General features: G+C 43.9%; 2 protein-coding genes across 15 annotated transcripts in view; one reads left to right on the plus strand and one right to left on the minus strand.

Moving 5' to 3' along the window:
* LOC147998961 (disks large homolog 5-like) overlaps positions 1–4,157 on the plus strand; it is a 133,020-nt gene extending 128,863 nt beyond the window's left edge. For 2 of the 4 annotated variants that reach the window (XM_087595745.1, XM_087595746.1), the window contains exons 2-6: positions 655–814; positions 1,995–2,138; positions 2,770–2,936; positions 3,657–3,762; positions 3,880–4,157. In XM_087595745.1, coding sequence (XP_087451871.1) covers positions 655–814; positions 1,995–2,138; positions 2,770–2,936; positions 3,657–3,721 — 536 coding nt within the window. In that variant the 3' untranslated portion in view covers positions 3,722–3,762; positions 3,880–4,157. The remainder of the gene's footprint in view (positions 1–654; positions 815–1,994; positions 2,139–2,769; positions 2,937–3,656; positions 3,763–3,879) is intronic. The other 2 variants (XM_087595748.1, XM_087595747.1) reach the window with 1 other exon arrangement.
* The window catches only part of LOC147998964 (disks large homolog 5-like), an 81,511-nt gene that overhangs the window by 26,775 nt on the left and 45,045 nt on the right, over positions 1–9,691 (minus strand). For 3 of the 11 annotated variants that reach the window (XR_015643829.1, XR_015643831.1, XR_015643830.1), the window contains exons 3-5: positions 8,458–8,624; positions 5,458–5,625; positions 3,198–3,311 (exon numbers count right to left, since the gene is read on the minus strand). The exons of 1 other annotated variant lie outside the window; for it this stretch is intronic. The gene's annotated coding sequence lies outside the window, so the exon portion shown is untranslated. Of the gene's footprint in view, positions 1–228; positions 2,934–3,197; positions 3,312–5,457; positions 5,653–8,457; positions 8,625–9,691 lie in introns of those variants that run through there. 7 more of the 11 variants (XR_015643837.1, XR_015643834.1, XR_015643833.1 and 4 more) reach the window with 6 other exon arrangements.

The following is a 9,691-nucleotide window of genomic DNA, read 5'->3' on the forward strand; positions in this document are numbered from 1 at the left end:
AATTGTGCTCCAGGCAATAACCTTATGTTCTTAGACCTCCTCTGATTTCTTCTAACTGGCAGGGTCATCGATAGCTTTATATATTAGAGGTTGTGTGTTACAAACATGATTCTAAAATACCAAAAGTATTTGGAACATGTGGACCAAGATTCATCCTGTAACCTATTGGAACTTCTCGGGCATTTGGTATTTCAAATAGGGGAACTGATAAGTCTGTTGACCATGTCCTCCATGGAAATGTGTTTTTAATCCAAAGTTGTTGGCCTAGAGTATCAGGGTAGGACATCTGAGTGTCTCCAATCACTCAAGTCTTGTGGGTGGTGAATTTATCATCTGAGTTCGAACCCACAGGGGTGAGGGTCCTGAAACCAAGCTGTACCCTGTTCAGCTGATGATAATCCTGGAGAAGCCATCTCCGTGGTCCATGTAAGCACCTGATGTCCGGAATAGGGAACACCTGGCTGCTTACATCTCTTGGTCTCGATAGAGTAGTGGGAGAACTGAGATCCACTGATGAGGCCTCTTAAGCATAGACCAATCGCCTAGCAGTGACACTGGGTTCCAGGCTTGTTCTCCTGTTTAGGCCTAACTGTGGTCTATGTACACTCTATGCATTCTCCCCATGCAGGTTCACTTGTGTTCTTCTACCTACAGACGCTGGGAGAGAAACATCATCCCCTGGCACTGAACTAAGCGAGAATCAGGCCAAGAAGGAAAAGGAGAAGCTGATTAAAGAGCTGCAGCTCATTACCGAGGAGAGAAATGACCTGAGAGATCGCCTGAGGTTTCTGACAGAGAGATCCATGAAGAACAGGTATGAATTGCTCCAAATGCTCTTGTTTCTTTCCTGGGTCTGCAAGGTCACCTTCTTCTTATCCTATTAAGGTTTTGGGTTCTAGAAAGCTGTGCCTCCCTAACCACCCTGTGCTAAACCTCACCTCCCATATAGAGGAGATTCAGAACCTTGACCCTTCCTGAGGAGCAAGATGGAAAATGGACTCATCTGCTTCAATTTATTGAAAAGCAGATCTTGTGGTCTGAATGAAGAATTCGGGGATAAAGTCAGGGAGAGTGAGTGTCTAGTGTGCATTTGCAAAGCCCTTGACAGCTGGTGGCTTTGCAAGATTGTAATTGCAGTGAGTTTATGGTGAGTCTCTGTACTTGCTAGGCAGGGGACTGAGTGCTGGAAGATCCAGGCAGCAGCCTGAGGGGCCTGTTCCCAAACTGTTCATCTCAATGCTTGACTAGAAGGTCTCAGGCTCAGGCCTGTTTGTTATTGTCTGTGTGTCTTGCACTCTGAGACAGCAATGGTGCATGCATTTCTCCTGGTTCTCACAGTGCTCTCTGTTTCCATATTTGTTTTTCTCTTTCTCTGATTCTGTTAACTTTTCTCTTTTTTTTGTGGGTGTGTCTCAGTCTGTGAGTCTGTGTGTGCATACATCCAAATGCATATGCACAACTTTTATATGTTTATACTTCCCTCCACACCTGGAATCTAGGGGTCTATGTCTTAGCCTGAGTATTTACCTGTAACACTTTCATGGTCATGTGAATGCTTTGTTCTGGGAGCCCCACTGTCAACAGCACAGTTCTTTGCCTATGTGGCCACGATTGTCTGTACATTTGTATTCCTTGTGCAGATTATAATTTTGTGTTGATATGTGGTCTCTTGTCAAAACAGGAGAAAAGAAATCACCGGTTTCTGGGTGTGTTGGGGTCGGGGAGCATGGAGAGGTGTGGCCTAGGCTCTTGATAGCTTAACTGGCTTGACTGCAGATTTCCTCTTGATTGAACAAAGGGAGCCAGGGAAGCCTCCATCTAGATGCTGAGATTCTGGTGTCCTGGACGCAGAAAAACACGTTTCTGAAGCTGAAGAATATCCAATATGTACAATTCAGAAGGTGTCCTTCCAGGACTGGGGTAGTACAGGACCCACCCTGTGCTCATATATTCCTAAATGCTGATGTTCATTGTATTCTATCATTTGGGGCCAGGCCACACTTCAGGCCAAATCCATATTATGAAGACCTGGAGAGAATGGAGGAGGCGGTCATGTCAATTCTGCACAACTTAGAGATGGAGAACACTGAGATCCATGAGAACAGCCATAAGCTGAAGAAGGAGATTACCTTCTCTAGGTAAGTCCTGGTCAGAAAGCCTATCACCTGTGGAATGGCCATTTCTGACTTTCTTTGTTCTGGATTGGACGGTCTTCAGCTCTGGTTCTATCTCTTGTGCTGTTTACACATCAGTGTGCCAGGGTCATTAGGACTCAGTTTTCAGTTCCACAAAAGACTGTTCCTCATCCCAGGATTGTCTAGGCATCTTCAGAAGGCTCTAGATAGAACAGCACTGATTGAAGTCAGCAGGTTATTAGGCTGACCTGGACCTATGGTGTCATACCAGGTTTTACAAAACTCAGTGTGTGGACCACATGGTTAGCATGACCTTCTCTTGGTTCTACTGACCTCCTTTGAGGGTGTTTGCCCACTACTAATTGATGTTGCCCCCATGCATTGGGCTTTCATGGATAGTTGTAGATCCATGTTCTTTTTGAGAGATGTGGACACTAATTGGTGCTCGGGCCAAACAAACAATTTATTCTTCCCGGAATTTACTCTTTGTGGTTTGTGCAGCAGCCTTATATGTATCGAAATGAATTCTATTAAGTCTTTATGGGTATCTGGGTCCTGGTGGAGTTAGTGGTACTTGGGAGTAGGAATGGGGGAAAGGGCCAGCATGATCTTACTATGCAGACTGTATTTCCAGAAACCTGCTCAGCCAGCTCCTGATGGAGAACACATGTAGGAAGAAGTTGGTCCCACTGAAGCAGGAGAGCAAGGAGGTACATCTTGATTGTGCACTGAACCAGAAATATTTGGTTGACTTCAACAAGAAAGATAAAGACCAGCAACGTCCAGACCCAGCATCATCTGGTAGGGTTGAGCAGCTGTGTTAGCTTAAAAATATCTGATAAAGTTTGCCAATTTGATACATCTTTGCTCTCTCCTACCACCTTTCTAATTTACACTCACAACCAGCCAACCACCTCATGTAATGGAATTGTTCATTGCTCTGCCTATGCACAAGTATTCTGGGAAGCCAACCACTTTTCAGAAACTGAATTATTTTGCAAGTATATTTGTCTGCTCTTTTTGAAGCTGCAGTATAGAAATGGTGACAGATTAATAACATACCTCATCATTGCATATCCACGTGATAGATTGGATGCTCTGTAGAGTTTTGAACAAGTTCTTGGTTCTTTGACAAATGACACTCTGTGGTCATGTGACTTCTTGTGTGGGAAGCACCTTTGCGGGATAAGAACAAAATGCAAATGTCAAATTAGAACTTGTCATTGGTTTTAACCTTGGTGACATATGGACATCTACTTTCTTCCTGCAACCCAATGAGGTTCCTTCCATTGCCCTGTTCTTGGTTTGCACTGGTATAATTCTGGGTCCCATATTGGCAGCCCATATTACTTTGAGGCTCTCTGGAGATTTTGCCCTTCCCAAAGAGTAGCAACAATGATATCAGTTAAAAGGTCCATGTTGACTGTCCAATAGAACTGAGATGGTAGAAGGCAGCCTTCCGACAGCTGCCTTGCATTTCACCACCAAATCAGTGTCTGAAAAACTGCCTTCCTCTCCCAGGTCTCAGAAAGTGCAAGAGAGCTGGAATTGGACACACAGCAGTAAGAGAGCTTCCTGAAGAATAAGTTGCTTTCTCAGGAGTCCCTGATGACAAACATCCTGAACGGTAACAAATTTTTTGGATGAGTATTCTTCCTCAGAGTTAATTTGTCATTGCTTAGAGACCCTAAATTTATATAACACTAAGCCAGCCTGACTGATTGAGGTCTTACTTTCTTCTCAGAAAACAGCACTTGAGAGACAACTTGGGGGACCTCCTTTCATTATGTGTGCAAGAGGAGAAACAGCAATACATCTGTGCTTCTAAATGTTCGTTAAGATTGTGCTGTTTAGAAATATTTTTGTTATGATTTTAATTGAAATTTTCTTTTTGTTGTTTCATATTTATATGTTCTTGTTACTGTTTTTATGTTTTCAAATATTTTTAAATATTTTAATTTATTTGTTTTAATCCTGTTTTGTTGTAAAAATGAATTCCTTATGAATAAAAATTGAATTCTATCTCTTGACTCTTAAGACCATCATTCTTATTCAAGGGTTCTGTCCCCTCCTGTGGACTTAGACCTGACAGGTGGAGATGGATCTCTCCATGTTCCATGGATCCTGGGCTAATAAGTGAATTCAAAGTCACCAAGGGGTACCCAGTGTGACAGTGTCTTTTGTGTGGAAAATGTGGCTGTTTCTCCGACACACACTTTATGAAGTAATCACTGACATGCTTTACCCAATTGTTAGGGTCCATGTGGTTCTTCTGAGAGAGTAGCAGATGCTCTATCCTGTGAGTCATCACCACAGCTCCTGCAGGTGCTTTTGTCCTTCCACATCATGTACTGTATTAGGTGGACAGGATCACCTCCAATCAAATAGAGAGATCTCAGGAGATGTGTATTCACAGGAAATTTACTGAGCTGTGCATGCTCAATGTGTTAGCTTGCCAGCCATCCCTACAGGGCTCTGGTGTTACCACTCCTCATTGTGGGTCAGGATCATCCTCCAGCACCACTTAGTGTCCATATTAGAGCAGATTTTTCACCTATTATCAATGATGACCATATGTATTCTGCACATCTGACAAAATACAGAATAGAAATTAGCTTCCTGTTGGCCAGATTGGCATAATGAGTTTTTTGATTGTTAGCATGAAAATTATTTTAATCTAGGCAGTTTAGGGAAGAACCTCAAGGACACCCATAGTGAATGCAGCCTGCAGCTGTGAACACAGGTTTCTGTTGGAGAGCAGGCCTGTGCAGGCCCAGAACCTAGGTGGGACAGTTCAAGCTACCCTTTTTCCATGGCCAATCTGGGATCATATTGAGAATGTATTTTTTCCAGGTGACTGATTTCCAATTTATGGAATTGAACTAACTTACTGAGAGTGGAGGTGACTCAGAGAGTTAAAGTACACAAGGACCAATCCAGTATGTCCACAAAAGCTTGCTGTCACCCCAGGGCTTTTAAAAGCTCAGCAGCTAGAGAAGCAATGTAGTATTTGGTTATTCTCATGCTTAGGTCTAGTCATTCATTATAAGCTGACCATGACACAAAAAGAGTCATCTGTGTCACAATAGAAGCTAGTTGTAACTAGATTCACCCCCACACTATCACATCACTACCGTATTTGAGGTTCTCAGTTACTATCTAAGAACCTGGAAGAGGCCTGGGTCTTGCTACACAAACTCATAATTTATGTCTTCATGACACTGTGTGCTTTGTTCTGTTGATGCTACCATTGGCATACAATACCTTGGATACTTTGTGCTGACATCTGTCACATGAGACAATAGTTCATGCCATGCCTAACCTGCATAAACTGTCCTTAGAGTACGGTGTAGTCAGAGGGTCCTTTTTTTTCTCTCTGAATTTTCAAAATATTTCCAGTCTTCAGACAAGTCTTCAGCCATTGTCCAGTGCCTGTCTTGAGATGTCCACCTTTTCAGCTGAGTGTCTTCATCCAGGCTGCTCTGTAATTCTGTAGAAGATTAATAGGGTTCCAGCCCTAGGATTTAATTCAGTGTGATTGTACTTTCCAAACATGCTCAAAGCCCTACATTCCACCATAGCCTGTGTGCTTTAGAGATAGAAAATAAAGAACCACATTGCACTTGAAATTTCTCCTCCAACAAAAGGAGAGCCTGCATAGGGCCTTTAAGTAACTCTAAGTCCCAGCTTCTGCATAACTCCCTTCATCGACTCCATTATTGGTGTATTTTCATTACTGCTCACTTTATTTTTGGTGTGCAAAGAATGTGTACCATGTCAGTAAAGTGTGTGTGTGTGTGTGTGTGAGAGAGAGAGAGAGAGTGAGAGAGAGAGAGAGAGAGAGAGAGAGAGAGAGAGAGAGTTTGTGTTTGTTTGTGTTTCTGTGCAGGTGTTTGTGTATGTTCATCCATGAACTCACTATCAATTTTCATAAAATGACTTAGAAGACTGTAATGAAAACTGTCGAGGTGCATGCAGACGTGTGTTACTAGTGTCCCACGGCACCTGGCAGGTAACACTGAAATGGTGGTCTACTATAATACAGCCTAAAAACAGGCTGTGGATGGTTTACACAGAGATTGTGACGTCATCACCACTAGAGAGAGCAGCAAAAGCTTCATTTATCACATGCTGCTGTTACCAAGATGAGGCAAAGCCTTATCCTACAGAGAGTCTGGTATGATTTGATGGCAGGAAATAAACTTAGTACTAAAATCATTCAATTACAAACGAAGAGGATAATACAAAGAGTCATAAGATTATTCTCATAAGAAAATAGATAGTATTTAGACGATGCCACTACAAAAATTAAAAAATATATATGAGGGCCACTAGGCTTTAATGCAGCCTTTCTACCAGACGTTTAATGACGACCTAATAACAATAGTGCTTCAATTATTCCTCTGATTTGAAAGAGAAGGAACATTGCCAAACCCCTTCTCTGAGTTTCTCTTTTTACCTAGAATACCTGAGTCTGTTGCTTCTTCCATTGTCACCCCATCAATAGAGCTGCAGGGCGAGTCTGTCCTGCCCCAGAGTCTTTCTGCCAGCTGACAGGGCTGGGTTTTGCTCTGCTTGCCCCTGCTCCTGCCCCCGCCCCTGCTCTTGCCCCTGCCCACACCCCCGCCTCACACCCGCACTCGACATCGCCTCCGACCAATCCCCCCTCCCAGTCCCACCACCGCCCTCGACTCAGACCCGTCCCAACCCCCGCCCCCAGCCTGCCCTCGCCCCTACCCTGCCCCCGCCCCACCCCCCCCACATCCATCCTCTCCTTCGCCCCCCCCCCCCCCCGCCTCCGCCCTCGCCACCGCTGCTTGCGTTGCTACCATTCCGTCTTCGACTCCCCTGTGGACCCCACCGCCACTGCTGCTACCTTCTCCCACTTCTTCAGCCCAAGACTTTTGAGATCCCGGCTTGCAGCGCTCTGCACTAGGAGGCTAATGGAGGTGAGGAGAGCCTAAGGGACAGACCCCAGGCCTGGCCCCAGAGACTTGTGTCTCCCCCTCCCTGGAAGTGCTTTCCCGCAGTTCTCCATTCTGGGTTCAGTTTGTGGGGACCCCAGCAGGTGGCAGGCTTTGCTGATCCTCAGGTGTTAGTCTGGGACAGTGGTGGGACTTATGGTTGAGGGAAGTCTTTCAGGCAAATGCAGGCTTTTCTCAAACTCTTGGACCATCTGGTGCCCTCCCTGGGGTCACAGGACCTGTGGACATTGGGAAGCCACTTTTCCCTGTCCTGTGTGACTTTCCCTGCAGAGTGAGCTCTCCTGCAGGAGATACTCTCACATGCTTCTTTAAAAGCACCTGCTCCTCAGATCCAGATCAGTTGTGAAAACAGGCTTCTCCTTGTCAGTGTGCCAGCTCCCCCTCCCAGCTCAGAGCTGCCACACCTAAGGAGCCTCCAGCCCCAGTACTGGTTGGGTCTCATGGAGGAGTTAGAGCAAAGTGCCCCTTCTGAGAAGTGACTCAGAACAGGAGGTTCCTACAACCCAATGAGGTCTCTTCCAGTTGCCCTGTTCTTGGTTTGCACTGGTATAATTCTGAGTCCCAGATTGGCAGCCCACATTGCTGTGAGGGTTGCTGGAGATTTTGCCCTGCCCACAGAACAGAAGATTCAGAAGAAAGGCCAGTTTGGCATAATGAATTCTTTTGATAGATGGCAACAAAATTATCTTAATCTAAGCAGTTTAGGGAGGAACCTCAAGAGCATCCATAGTGAATGCAGCCTGCAGCTGTGAACACACGTTTCTTTTGGAGAGCAGGCCTGTGCAAGCCCAGGACCTAGGTGGGACAGTTCAAGCTGCCCTTTTTCCATGGCCAATCTGTGTTTGTATTGAGAAAGTATTTTTTTTCCAGTTGACTGATTTCCAACTTATGGAATGGAACTGACTTACTCAGAGTGGGGTTGACTTAGAGAGTTAAAGTACAGAAGGAATAATCCAGATGTCCACAAAAGCTTGCTGTCACACCAGGGCTTTTAAAAGCTCAGCAGCTAGAGAAGCAATGTAGTATTTGGTTATTCTCATGCTTAGGTCTAGTCATTCATTATAAGCTGACCATGACACAAAAAGAGTCATCTGTGTCACAATAGAAACTAGTTGTAACTAGACTTATACCACATTATCACATTATTACTATATTTGAGGTTCTCAGGTATGATCTTAGAAACTAGAAGAGGCCTGGTTCTTGCTACATATAGTCATATTCTATATCTTCACAGCACTGTGTGATTTGTTCTGTTAATGCTACCATTGGCATACAATACCTAGGATATTTTGTGCTGACATCTGTGACATGAGACAATAGTTCATGTCATCCCTTACCTGAATAAACTGTCCTTAGAGTACAGTGTAGTCGGAGGGGCCTTCTTTTCCTCTGAGATAGCCAAACATTTCCAGTCTTCATACAAGTCTGTCAGCCATTGTCCAGTGCCTGTCTTGAGATGTCCACATTGTCAGCTGAGAGTCTTCATCCAGCCTGCCCTGTAATTCTGTAGAACATTAATAGGGTTCCAGCCCTAGGAATTAATTCAGTGTTCTAGTACTTGCCAAATATGCTCAAAAACTAGTTTCCACCCTAGCTCTGTGTGCTATACAGAAAGAAAATAAAGAACCCCATTGCACTTGAAGTTTAGCCTCCAACAGATGGAGAGCCTGCACAGGGCCTTTAAATAACTCTAAGCCCCAGCTTCCCCACAACCTCGTCCATCAATTCCTTTATTGGTGTGTTTTCATTAATACTCACTTTCTTCTTTGTGTGGAAAGAATGTGCACCATGTCAGTAAAGTGTGTGTGTGCGTTTGTGTTTGTGCATGTTCATCCATGAACTCACTATAAATTTTCATAAAATCACTCAGAAGTCCCTAGTGAAAACTGTCGAGGTGCAGGCAGACTCATGTTACTACTGTCTCATGGCACCTTGCAGGGAGCACTGAAATCGTGGGCTACTTTAATACAGTCTAAAACGAGGCTGTGCATGGTTTTCAGTGAAATTGTGACGTCGTCCCCACTACAGAGAGCAGCAAAAGCTTCATGTATCACATGCTGCTGTTACCAAGGTGAGGCAAAGCCTCATCCCATAGAGAGTCTGGTAGGATTTGATGGCAGGAAATAAACTCAGAACTAAAATCAATCAATTACAAACAAAGAGAATGATACAAAGAGCCAAGCAAAGTAAGAGCTGGCTTTTTTTTTTTTTTTTGAGAAGATCCACAAGACAGACAAACCACAGAGCCTATATCTAAAGTACCAAATCAGAAATGAAAAGGGGGATATAACAAAGGACACTGAGTGAATTCAACAATCATTAGGGCTTACTTCAGAGGCCTTTACTACAGAAAAGTGAAAAATCTATTTGATACTGGTGATTTTTCTAACAGATAACAAATACCAAGTTAAATACAGATCTGGGAAGGTAATGAATAATTCCCATAAGAAAATAGATACAGTCATTAAAGGCTGCCACTCCAAAAATTAAAAATAATAATAATCAGGGCCACATGGCTTTAATGCATCCTTTCTACCAGACTTTTAATGAAGACCCAATAACAATAGTGCT

This window comes from Rattus norvegicus, chromosome 19 (assembly GCF_021556685.1).
Source record: "Rattus norvegicus strain SHRSP/BbbUtx chromosome 19, alternate assembly SHRSP_T2T, whole genome shotgun sequence".
NCBI lineage: Eukaryota > Metazoa > Chordata > Mammalia > Rodentia > Muridae > Rattus > Rattus norvegicus.